Raw genomic sequence first — 12,327 nt, 5'->3', positions numbered from 1 at the left:
CAATTCGATACAACCATCCTACAGACTAGATCCCGCTGCCGCCAACATTGCTGAGTGCGTTTCATTTACCTAACCCGTTAGCAGACTCTTCTGGAGACGCTGTCACCTCCTCCCCCGCCATGTTACACGCAGCTTCTCAGCTCCCCGGCAACCGAAAAGTGTCACTGCATCACTTCCGCACCGCAATTTGCGCCTGCGCGTTGTAAGTTTACTACTCCACATTACCACCTTGTGGATTATTAAGGAATTGCATATTCCTTTTGTTATTACACAAATTACATACAGTATCTAATTATCTATCTAAATTTTAAGACAAATAGAATATCTCTGAAAAAACACAACAATTTAATATCAAGTGGGGACATGGATCAATTACAGAGTCCACATATTCAGGTTACTGTCCTCTTAAGTCACTGTAAACCTGGCCCTATAGTCTACCCTGGAAAGGGGGGGGGGGGGGGGGGGGAGAGGGGAGCTAATAGGGAACCCTCATACATGGCTACCTTTCCACTGAGAATGAGGAATAGGGTGCGTTGTCATTTTGCAGCATAATATAGTGTTGTACTTAAAAGGGGTTGTCCAGGAATAGAAAAACCTGTCTGTTTTCTTCCGAAGACAGCGCCACACCTGTCTACATGTTGTGTATGGTATTGCAGCTTAGCCCTGTTCACTTCCTTTGGAGCTGTAATACCACACAAACCATTGACAGGTGTGGCGCTGCTTTTGGAAGAGAGCAGCCATGTTTTTTGAATCCTGGACAACTCCTTTAAGGCTGGGTTCACACAACCTATTTTCAGACGTAAACGAGGCGTATTATGCCTCGTTTTACATCTGAAAATAGGGCTCCAATACGTCGGCAAACATCTGCCCATTCATTTGAATGGGTTTGCCGACGTATTGTGCAGACGACCTGTCATTTACGCGTCGTCGTTTGACAGCCGTCAAACGACGACGCGTAAATTGACTGCCTAGGCAAAGAAGTGCAGGACACTTCTTTGCTACGTAATTTCAGCCGTTCTTCATTGAAGTCAATGAAGAGCAGCTCAAGATTTACGAGCGTCAAAGACGCCTCGCATAATACGAGGAGCTTTTACGTCTGAAACGACGTAGCTGTTTTCTCCTGAAAACAGTCTGTATTTTCAGACGTAAAAGCCTCTCATCGTGCGCACATACCCTAATGCTCACTCCTGCGTTCTTTGCCATGTTCTACACTTGTATCTTACGGTCACAGAAGGACAGTCGTGTGTCCATAAACATCAACTGCCGTAGATCAACTTTGGTGAACGGAATAATAAAGCCGACAACGTGTAGGGTATAATTATAGTATGCGGATACCAATTTTGTCAAGTAGTTGAAAAAAATATATTGTGGTACAAGGTGAACCAATGTAGATGGATGGCATGTTGGACTCGTGAATAATAAAGCCATAATGTACTTGTGTATACACCATTTACAGTTTCTGTGCAAGGTTTATTTATCCTACCAAAAGAATTCAAACCAAGCAAAACAGAAGAGAACATGTACTTGTGCAGCATTTTCAAGACTTACACAAGCAGACTAAAAAATGGTTTAAACTGTATCTAATGGAGATCCCAAAAAATGCAGTAAATATACGGCACGTTGCAGTTTCAGGAAAGAGTGAAAATTATAGATAAAAAGAAAAAGAATACAGAAACAGAACAGGCGCTCTTTGGAATGATAAATAATTGATTATTTCAATTAAATATAAATTTATAGAAAAAAAAAAATTTAGAAATACTTTTCCAAACATTATACACAATTTTGAAAAAAAAAAAACACCACCTGACCAGGGTCCATAAAGGATAAACAAACTCTATTCCGATTACAACATTCCAGTATATCCCCCACCTATTAGGTATTGGCTATACAATTCTATGAATCGTATTAAATATCAAAAAAGTATGTCAAAAACCCACCAGATAGTATAAAACCAATACCGTGGAGGGAATAATGTAAACTAATGAGTGGAACCTAGAAAATCTTTGCCTTTTATTCGAATAACCGCTTGACTTAGTTCACACCTGCAGTCTTTGCATGTCGATTTTTAACGCATCGGTCAGCACAGTTTGTCCATTAAATGCAATGATTTGTAGAAACAGATTTGTTAAAAAGTGACCATATCATACTAATCAGTGATTTCAGAGTGCAAACATCAAGACTGCAAGGGAGCACTTTTATTTATTCCTCAGCTTGGATCCTAGTTCCAAAAGCGCATAGGAAACAGTGAGAGCAGACGAGTCATTCAGGCCTTGACCAGGCCCAGTCTAAGGATATGTCCACACGCTTACAAAAAAAAAACGGAGCTGTTTTCAAGGAAGATTTTTAAGCCACTCGCGATTTTCGTGGCGTTTTTTTACGGCCGTTTTTTTTATAGTCAATGAAAAACTACTCCAAAAATGTCCCAAGAAGTGACATGCACTTTTCCGCAGGCGTCCTTTTACGTGCCGTTTTTGGAAAACAAGGCATAAAAAAAAAAACACCCCGTCGGAACAGAACACAGTATTTCCCATTGAAATTATTGGGCAGATGTTTGTAGGCGTTCTGCTTCAGTTTTTTCTGGCATTTTTCGAGGCATAAACACCCGAAATACACCTGAAACCACTACATGTGCACATACCCTAATGCATCACCACCTAATAGTCCCATCTAATGAAGGAGACTGCCACAAGGATATACTTGCGTATCAATCCAGTCGATCATTTCATGCTACATCTGGGTATCACCTCAAGGTATTTTGGGTGATCCATATAAGAAGACAGTCCTCCTCTGACGAGAATAAAGGTCTAAAAACGGTACGCAGCCAAGGCGGTGAAGTATTGTGTCATTTCCCATATGGCGTTTGAGACCGCCTGGAATTACAAGGCATGGTTGACATCACTACCTGCCATAAGCACCTTGATGTTTTCAGCTGACGCGTTTCATCCCTGTTCAGGATTTCCTCTGAGCTATGCAAGATAATACAGGGCATCTTTATAATGCCGTGCCGTGCTGATAGGGAAACGGTCCCAAATTTTTTTTGTATACAGCAAATTTACTTTTCGCATATTTAAAAATAATTAATAGAATTGTACAGCAAATACATAGATGGGGGATATACTGGAATGTTGCAATAGGAATAGTCTATGTGTATCCTTTATGAAACTTGGCCAGGTGGTGTTTTTAATCAAAATTATGTGTACAATGTTTGGAAAAGTATTTCTACAAATATTTATTCATTTAAATAAATTAATAATCATTCCAAAGAGCGCCTGTTATGTTTGTGATTCTTCTATAAACTTACCTTAAAGAGGCTCTGTCACCAGATTCTCAAATCCCTATCTCCTATTGCATGTGATCGGCGCTGCAATGTAGATAGCAGTAACGTTTTTTTTTTGTTTTTTTTGTTAAAACGTTAATTTTTGGCCAAGTTATGAGCTATTATGTGTGTGTGTGTGACACACACACACTTTGAAATGGACAATTGGGCGTTTTTTTTTTCATTATGTCCAACTGGGCGTGTATTGTTTTTAACTGGGCGTGTATTGTTTTTAACTGGGCGTGTTTACGTGTATGACGCTGACCAATCGGTGACCAGTCAGCGTCATAAACTCCTCTCCATTCATTTACACAGCACATAGTGTTCTTACTAGAACGATGTGCAGCCACATACACAAGTGTCCCGATAATGAATACACATGACCATCCAGCCTGGACGTCATGTGTATTCAGAATCCAGACACTTCTGATTCTTTTCTGTGAGATTCCAGCAAGGGAAACGAAATCTCGTTTACATCGTAATCTCGTGAGATTACGCGTGGCTTGCTGGAATCTCACAGAAAAGAGTCAGAAGTGTCAGGATTCTGAATACACATGACGTCCAGGTTGGATGGTCATGTGTATTCATTATCAGGACACTGGATTAACGTTAATCTCTGTGTATGTGGCTGCACATCGCTGCTGTATAAATGAATGATGTGTATGACGCTGACTGGTCACTGATTGGTCAGCGTCATACACGTAAACACGCCCAGTTAAAAACACAATACACGCCCAGTTGGACATAACGAAAAAAAAAAAAAACGCCCAGTTGTCCATTTCAAAGCTCATTTGTGTATAATATATATATATATATATACATATATATATATATAAAATAGCTCATAACTTGGCCAAAAATGAACGTTTTTAAAAAGAAACAAAAACGTTACCGTTATCTACATTACAGCGCCGACCACATGCAATAGGAGATAGGGATTTCAGAATCTGGTGACAGAGCCTCTTTAAGGTGCTTGTGTATGTTCACACAAAGTTTTTTTGCAGGCAGAAAATGCTGCCTCAAAATTCCGTCTGGAATTTCAAGGCAGATTTTGATCTGCCTGCGCACCGTTTGCCGCGTTTTTTGCCCGCGGCCATTGAGTGTCAGGGGCAAAAACGCAGTGAAAAATGCTTTCTCTGCCTCCCATTGATGTCAATGGGAGGTCAGAGATGAAAACGCCCAAAGATAAGAGACATGCCCTCTTTCGCCCGCAAGATTGTTTTACTGCTAACGGGGGAAGGAAAAAAAAAAAACACACACACACCTCCACCTCCCATTGAAATCTATGGCAAGCATTTTGGGACATTTTTTGGCGCAGTTTCCGCGTCAAACAAACTCTGAACAGGGCCTTTGAGAGAACCAGCCTGGCACCTCTCCTCTTCCTGGGCCAGGAACACAAATACAGTTTTGACTTTATCGAAAGCTAGAAGTGAAACTAAGGACCTGTTCACATCAGCGTCGGCATTCCGTTCATGGGTTCCGTTAGACCTTTCCGTCAGAGGAACCCATGAATGGAAACCATAGATTCCATTGCAAATGGTTTCCGTTCCGTAAGGCTTCCGTTTTACTTGCGGAAACAATAGCGTAGCCAACCACGAACTTAAACCTTTACGGAATGGAAACCATTTGCAATGGAAGAATTACCATTGAAATCAATAGTAATGGAAGCTATTGTTTCCGTTCGGCTTTTCGTTCATGGGTTCCTCCAAGGGAAAGATCTAACGGAATCCATTAACAGAAGGCTGACGCGGATGTGAACACACCCTATTGCTTTTGGGGCAATTCAGAGGGGGACAAATTGGTGTGAGACATATACAATAAAACAATTGGCATAGAGTTGTCAAAGTTTATTTTGGCAGATATTACGACCATCAGCAATATAAAAAAAACCTGCTTTTTGGAGGAAGAGACAAAAATAAAATAGATATATATTGCCTGTTCATAGTAGACAAGGGTCTTCCTTAATTGGAACTGTTGAGGTTTTCCTGAATAACGATATTTCATCCATCTCTAACATAAAGAACTAGTTGAAGGAAACAGCGCAAGTTGAGCAACAACAACCAGATTCCGCTTGTAATTTTGCAAGTGACGGTTAGAAAACGAAAGCAAGCATTTGGCTGGTTGCTGTTGGTGATATTGCGCTTTTTCCTTGCACTAGTTTTTATACATTACCTCAAATGTCCTACTTCACTTCAATAAAGAAAATGAGCTGCAAGCCTATATAAAGGCCGTCGTACAGCCGAACATAATAAATTAGGCGCATCTTACTCCACCTCTGTTTAGATTTAAGTGGTGAATGCTTCTTAATAAATGAAGCAGATTTCTGGATGGCATGAGTGGCACAAATGCAGTAAGAGTCACATTTTTGTGCAAGCTGCGACTTTTTTACGCCGTTCAATGTATTCCAAAGTGTCAGCCATAGAACGATTAGCATCCTGTAACATTTTATGACACCATCTTGTTAGTATTTTCTGTTTTAGAAGAAGATCCTCTCTCTTTTGGCAAGTTTTGCTGCGATCCAGAATGTGTATCTAGGCACAAAAGGATTAAAAGATCAAACTATAGTATAAAAAAAAAAAATAAAATAAGTCTAGAAAGACTACATTTTCGGGAAAAAAAAAAAATAAACCTATTTTTGAAAAGCACAATCTATAAAATCCCATTAGGGTCACCAGACCAAGAGTTGGTTTTCGCCTTGGATCTCTTCTCTGGCAAATAGAAGGGACCCCGATTGGGTGAAAACCCCCTTTCCACTCCATAACAGAGAATATAAAAATGGGTATCTAAAAAGTGGACATTAATGAAAATATCAAAAATAAATAAGTACTTATTGTGGTCTAAAAACGCTGACCAGTTAACAGAAAAACTTTGGGCCTAGTATATAAAAACTAATGCAGAGCAGTTGCATGTAGCAACCAATCAGATCCCCTGATCTAGCGACTGGCACCCACTAATTAAAAAGGAACCACACTTCAAAACTTCTGATGTCTCTACGACATATCAAACGCTTTTGGATCGGTGTGGGTCCTGGTGCTGTGACCCCCACTGTCGCGGACAAGAAGGTGCAGTATCCTTCAGCTGAGCACGCTGCACCATCAGCGGTGATCAGCGCTCCTGCTTAGGTTGAAGACTTCTCACAGATTGTCTATTAGCCCGTCTTCAGACTGAAAACTAGCGCCTATACACAGCCAATGGTGCAGGGTGTTAAGCGGAGTGCTCTTTCACCTTCGTTTCAGCAATAATGGGGGGGGGGGGGGGTCACAGAACCTGGTCCCAAATCAATCAAAATTTCTGATATCTCTATGACATATCAAAAGTTTTTTAAAGTACTGTTGCTCTTGAACATATCACCCATCTATTAAATAGGTGAGGGGTCTCTGGCTGGAACATCCCTAGAATTTCTAACCTATACAGGACAAACTTAAATATGAAGTGGGCAAGTGCTTTATATTTTTCTCATGTGACCCCAATAGCAATCAACATAGTAATTCTTTATGAGCACTCCCATTGGGATGGTCTTCTCCAATGAAAACCATAATGCAATCAGATGACAGTTGCAGGGTATCTAAATATGCAAATTGATTTTAATCATGGAACACCCCTTTAAGTAAAGACTCAGAAAGTGATTGTACCTGGTTTTGGTTGGTTCTCCAATAGTGCCTCTGGCTGCTCACTCCACAGTTTGTGGTTGGGATTATTTAGAAAACGTTTAGTATGGCCGCAGCTGAGACATCTAACTAAAGTCAACCTTTGTCCTCGACGTTCTGTTTGGAAAAACAATTTTACTTGTTAGTATTTTCTTTTTATTAAAACATCACATTTGGGTAATGGACACCAGGTTTTGCCCCCTATAAACCGTTCCAACAAAAATTAAAAACCTAAAAACACACCATCCACGTGACCGTAAGTACCGGAAAAAAATCAAAGTAATTTATATATACCCCGAACTGCTTGGAATAAAATCAAATCTATTTCTACCGCATAAAATAAGGCCTCATACGTTACATTTTATTTCTTTATTTTTTTTTTTATTAGCTGCTGAAATGCAAAGAGGTAAAAAAAACAAACCCCAAAACATGCCTGGTCATTAAGGGTTTAAAGAGGACCCGTCAATAGGTCATAGAAAGTGAACTAGCAGTCTCACCCTACTACCGCTGTCTCCTGGACTTTCCTTGTGTTTCTACACACCCACCACTGCCGGAGATATGGCCCCCGGTTGTTTTGATGCCAAATATGGTAATGAATCGCTTACTAACCAAGTGAACGACAGCGATTCTCCTGAGCTGGAGCTACCTCACAGCCTCTGACGCTGTCCTATCAGCATGAAGCTGCTTCACACACAGTGCTAGCTCAGCTTGATCCTGCTTTCAAAATAGTTTTTTTGAGTAAAAAAAAACAAAACCACGAACATGGGATGCAACTGTATACATTTGACAAACCCATCTCAAAATTATACAGTTGGCTTCTGTTTGACCAAAAAAAAAAATAATCTCTCCAGACGGATTGATATGTGTACTGTGCAAACATATCCATGCGTTTAGATTAGTCAGTCTTTGACCTCAATTAGAATTTAAAAAAAACAAAAAAAAAAACTATATACATGCGGTCCGGTGTTTTTTGTTTTTTTTAAAGCTTACCTTCCGCTGTTCCAGATGGAAGCAAAGAGTAAAACAGCTTTAGCACGTCTGCCCCATAGCAGCCTATGGGCGATGAACAGTATACTATTTTTGCTACTTCAAATTGATATGGTTACCTAGATGACCAAACGTGACGTGGATAAAGCCTTAGTGTCACCATGCCATGTATCAGGTCAATCCATTTCTAACAATAGTTTTCAGCAGCTATATGAAGGACAACTTATATTTCATTTTTGATACAATTAGTTTCTATGTGAATATTTAGAGTAATTTGGGAAGGGTAGCATAGTCCTCACCAATGTAATGAACGGTTATTAGAAAGTAAAAAGATTTCAATGTCTTACTTCTTAGCCTGACAGTGCACGTGACTCCAGAAAGTAGAAGAGAGCTGCATCTCTTGCAAATAGTCCTTTTTATAGATGGATCCCTAGAAAAATATAAACAGGTCAGTATTATAAAACGTTCAAATTAGTAGTCCCCATCTGCAGTGTGGCCTCATATGCACAGCCGGCGTTTTTTTTTTATCTGCAAATACGGATAAAATACTAACCCATTCACTTCCATCGGCGACTGACACCTTCCCATATATTTACGGGTGTGCCGAGCCGTAGAAACGAACGGCACAAAAAAAAGACATGTCCCATTTTTTGTATTTACGGGCCGTGCTCCTATACTTATTACGGTGAGCACGGTCCACAAACGCGGGTGATACTCCGCGGCCTGTCCGTGAAGTAGTTACTGACCGTAAATACTGCGCGGTCGTGTGCATGAAGCCTTAATAAAACACCCCCCTCCCCTAGATGCTGCAGCAAAGATCAGCTACAACCACCACCCTGGTAAAGAAGAAAAACATTAGAACTTTGGCTGAAGAGCGAAACCGAGCAGGAGGTGTCCACTGGGTCAACTACAACTGTATGGCTTTATGTATGGATTTTATTGTGAATTGGAGAAGACGTGACAAGTTCCTTTAAAAACTGTAGCTTAGGCTAAAAACCATAAAGTTCTCAGCCACTAAGTATGAACTGAATTTTCCAGAAATACTTCATTTTAATATTTTGTTCTTTATTTCTGGTGTGGCTTATTATTTGGGAACAAAAAAAAAAAATCACATTGGAAAGAAATAAAAAGTGGGGTCTCATTACAAACAAATTTCAGAACTCCGTAAACTTACTGTCTTAAAACTAAACGTTTGCCAATTGTTTTTTCTGTATGACAATAAAATCGAGCGAGTTCCACATTCTCAGGGTTTGCAGCTAAAACACAATGCGCAGCCTAGAGGAAGGAAAAAAAAATTATATAATAATTGTGAGGCTATACAGTCGACTCATGAAAACACCTGCCGAAAGGCCCAGATCTGGGGAGAAGGAGCTGCTGATATTCATATATGTAAAATGTACACCGTATAGTCAAAAGTATGTGGACGCCCCTCCTAATTATGGAGTTCATGTGTTTCAGCCACACCTACTGCAAACAGGTGGATAAAATCAAGCACACAGCAATACAATCTCCATAGACAAACATTGTATGTCAAATTGAAGAGCTCAGTTGCTTTAAACTTGGCACCATCCTGGGATACCACAAGTCAGTTTGTAAAATTATTGATCTGCCCCAGTCAACTTTAAGTTTTAGTATTGTGAAATGAAAGCATCCAGGAGCTCAGCTACAAAGCGGTAGACCAATGAAATTCATAGAGCGGTGTTGCAAAGTGCAGCGACATAAAAAAAAAAAACAAAAAAAAAAAAAAAACGCCTATCCTTTGTTGCGTCACACACTACAGAATTCCAAACTGCCTCTGGAAGAACTGTGCGTCAGGAGCTTCATGAAATGGGTTTCCATGGACAAGAAGCTAAACACGACCACCATGTGCAATGTAAGGCATCCGCTGGACTGGTACAAAGCATGCCACTACTTGGCTCTGGAGTTATCACGTTTTAATACATTGTAGTCCGATGGCTTGGCAGCTGCCAGCCAAAACGCCTTTTGAACAAGGTGTCAGACAAGCTCATAAGTTTGATGTTTATAGATAAATAATTTGGAAACCTGTAAAGGCTGGATTCACACTGGACAGAAATGCTGCAGATTTTCCTCCTACATTGAAAAGGGCAAAATCTGCAGTGAAAATCCAGAGCGGAATGAGAGGATTTGAAGATTTGCAGCGTGCTTTCATTTCTATCCGGATAATGTTCAGCAGCAAGTGGATAAGATTTGTTCCGCCCCGCGTAAATCCTGCCTAATACAAGTGTGCTGCTCTACATCCATAGCTTAGAGATGCCCTTTTTCAATAGAATAGAGAAGAGAGAAGAGAACACACATTGCACAACATTACTAGATTTAGGAGGACAGATGTACTATGCAAAGAATTTAAGAACCTAAAAAGACGACAGGACAGATGGACGATCAAATGAGATTTATCGGAAGATCTCCTCTGGTCAAGCAGGAACAATTACAATGCTAAGCTTAAAATACTGCGGAGAACTTGAAATCCTTACTGCCACCGTGGATGCCACTTAAAACCCTATTAAAAATGTATTGATTGCCAACTGCACCTTTTAAGTGATCAGGTCACATGAATTGGTTAAAGAGTCTATCAGACAGATCAATAGTGAGTTTTTCCAGACTGGATAATGAACAATTTATGCAACAGCAGCAGCAAGGATCTCCAAACTAGCACATGCACCTCCTAGGTTACTGAAGAGCACATATTGCTGGTACGTCACAGCATTTATGCACCCTGCATTTTACATGAGGACTGCCAGCCCCCAGTTCAAGGGTAGGGAGCACTGTGCAAGGTTTTTTTGGCGGGTATTTAACCTAAACACAGTAGGATTTGATACGTAGACCATAAGCAGGAAAGGGAACAAAACACTGGCCAATCACAGTGCAGCTTTTTTATTCTTCAAGAGCAGTTTCAGAAATAAAAGCTAAACTCTTATTGGTTGTTATGGGCGATTTTCCATTGCCAGTTTCTATGAATGAGGCTAAAAACTCTCACTCATTCTCAGATCTCTCTGTCATCCTGTAATGCCAAGAAAGGTCACCCGACAGCTTTCCATACTCTGTAGTTAGTAAAGTCATCAGAACAGTCAATCGATCCCACTAGATAGTTATATGCAAATTAGCCTGTGTAACCTTCCGTACACCATCCAGTTAATCCGTGGCTCCTCTCTGTCAGTCCCTTAACTGGCTACTGATTGCCCAACAAACTCATTTAAAAATATGAGACACATACAAGACAGCCCACCTGCTCCAGAACACTCCCCACAAAGTCTCCAGTCAAGACCTTCTCTGCTCCTCTCATCATCATCTCCAAGAGATCTCCTGTGCATTCCCCTATATTCTGGAACTCGCTGCCCCAACACATCAGACTCTCTCCCACCATGAGATGCTATGATGCTGAAACATTTTTTAAAACAAATCACACTAGTTATTATTTGCAAAGTTATGAGCATTTTTCTAAATATGCTAATGTGGCTTTAATAGCCAAATAGGAGGTGGTGGTGTAATGTTTTCTGTAGGACGCTGTCCAATCAGCTTACAGCTTCTCCCCTACCCCGTCCAGCAACACCGTGTGATCATATAGTATACAGCTTCCATTCCAGACTGTGTATTCAACTGGTGATAACTCCGGTTGCGTCACAGCTAGAACTGCGATCCTGGTGTCATGAAAGATTAGAATCTTCTCTTTCATATGACACCAGAAGATATGGCTGTTTTAAGTGATCCCCCTTCCCTCCAGCTTTAGGCCCGATTCACATGAACGCTGCACATCTCGGACGTTAAAAACTGCAGTTTTTCACGTCCGAGGTGCATCCGTGCTCAGCGCTGCGGGACGCGATGTCACGCATCCCCCATAGTTGAGAGTCTATGGAGGGATGTGTGAAAAGATAGGACATATCCTATTTTCCCACGGACCCTTCACACGGTCCGTTGAAACAACGGCCGTGTGAACAGCCACATTGAATTATAGGTCCGTGGGACGGCCGCTGTTTCAACGGCCATCTCACGGACGTTTAACACGTTCGTGTGAATAAGGCCTTAGTCTCACACTGTGTGAAGCAGCTTCATGCTGATAGGACAGCGTCAGTGGCTGCGAGGTAGCTCCACCTGAATCACTGCAGTTGACATCCATTTGTCAAGTATAGGCTCAATTGCATATTTTTTTTAAAAAAAAGCACATAATATTATTTTAAAATAAGCATTTTAGGACACAATTTTCACTAGCATTATCAGCGGGACAGCGCTTATTAGATTAGTTTAGCAATGCCCCATCTCCTAGCTAGGGACAGATCCCATTTAAAATGCAACTTGAAACCCACCTCTCCGAAAAAAAGCTTACAAGGATTTTCCCATCTTGGATACTTAGGACATACACAC

The 12,327-nt window shown here is 40.7% G+C and overlaps 2 protein-coding genes across 3 annotated transcripts in view; both read right to left on the bottom strand.

Annotated features, from left to right (window-relative positions):
* The window catches only part of CEP97 (centrosomal protein 97), a 43,059-nt gene extending 42,855 nt beyond the window's left edge, over positions 1-204 (bottom strand). The window contains exon 1 of the mRNA XM_075852798.1: positions 70-204. Coding sequence (XP_075708913.1) covers positions 70-121 — 52 coding nt within the window. The 5' untranslated portion in view covers positions 122-204. The remainder of the gene's footprint in view (positions 1-69) is intronic.
* A 4,944-nt stretch (positions 205-5,148) lies between these two features.
* The window catches only part of RPP21 (ribonuclease P subunit p21), a 9,842-nt gene continuing 2,663 nt past the window's right edge, over positions 5,149-12,327 (bottom strand). Inside the window, exons 3-7 of one of the 2 annotated variants that reach the window (XM_075852796.1) lie at positions 11,195-11,346; positions 9,125-9,225; positions 8,298-8,380; positions 6,949-7,080; positions 5,149-5,847 (exon numbers count right to left, since the gene is read on the bottom strand). In XM_075852796.1, coding sequence (XP_075708911.1) covers positions 5,762-5,847; positions 6,949-7,080; positions 8,298-8,380; positions 9,125-9,225; positions 11,195-11,332 — 540 coding nt within the window. In that variant the 5' untranslated portion in view covers positions 11,333-11,346 and the 3' untranslated portion in view covers positions 5,149-5,761. The remainder of the gene's footprint in view (positions 5,848-6,948; positions 7,081-8,297; positions 8,381-9,124; positions 9,226-11,194; positions 11,347-12,327) is intronic. The other variant, XM_075852797.1, reaches the window with a different exon arrangement.

The sequence above is a fragment of the Rhinoderma darwinii genome, chromosome 2 (genome assembly GCF_050947455.1).
Source record: "Rhinoderma darwinii isolate aRhiDar2 chromosome 2, aRhiDar2.hap1, whole genome shotgun sequence".
Classification (NCBI taxonomy): domain Eukaryota; kingdom Metazoa; phylum Chordata; class Amphibia; order Anura; family Rhinodermatidae; genus Rhinoderma; species Rhinoderma darwinii.
This window is presented reverse-complemented; position numbering and strand designations above follow the sequence as displayed.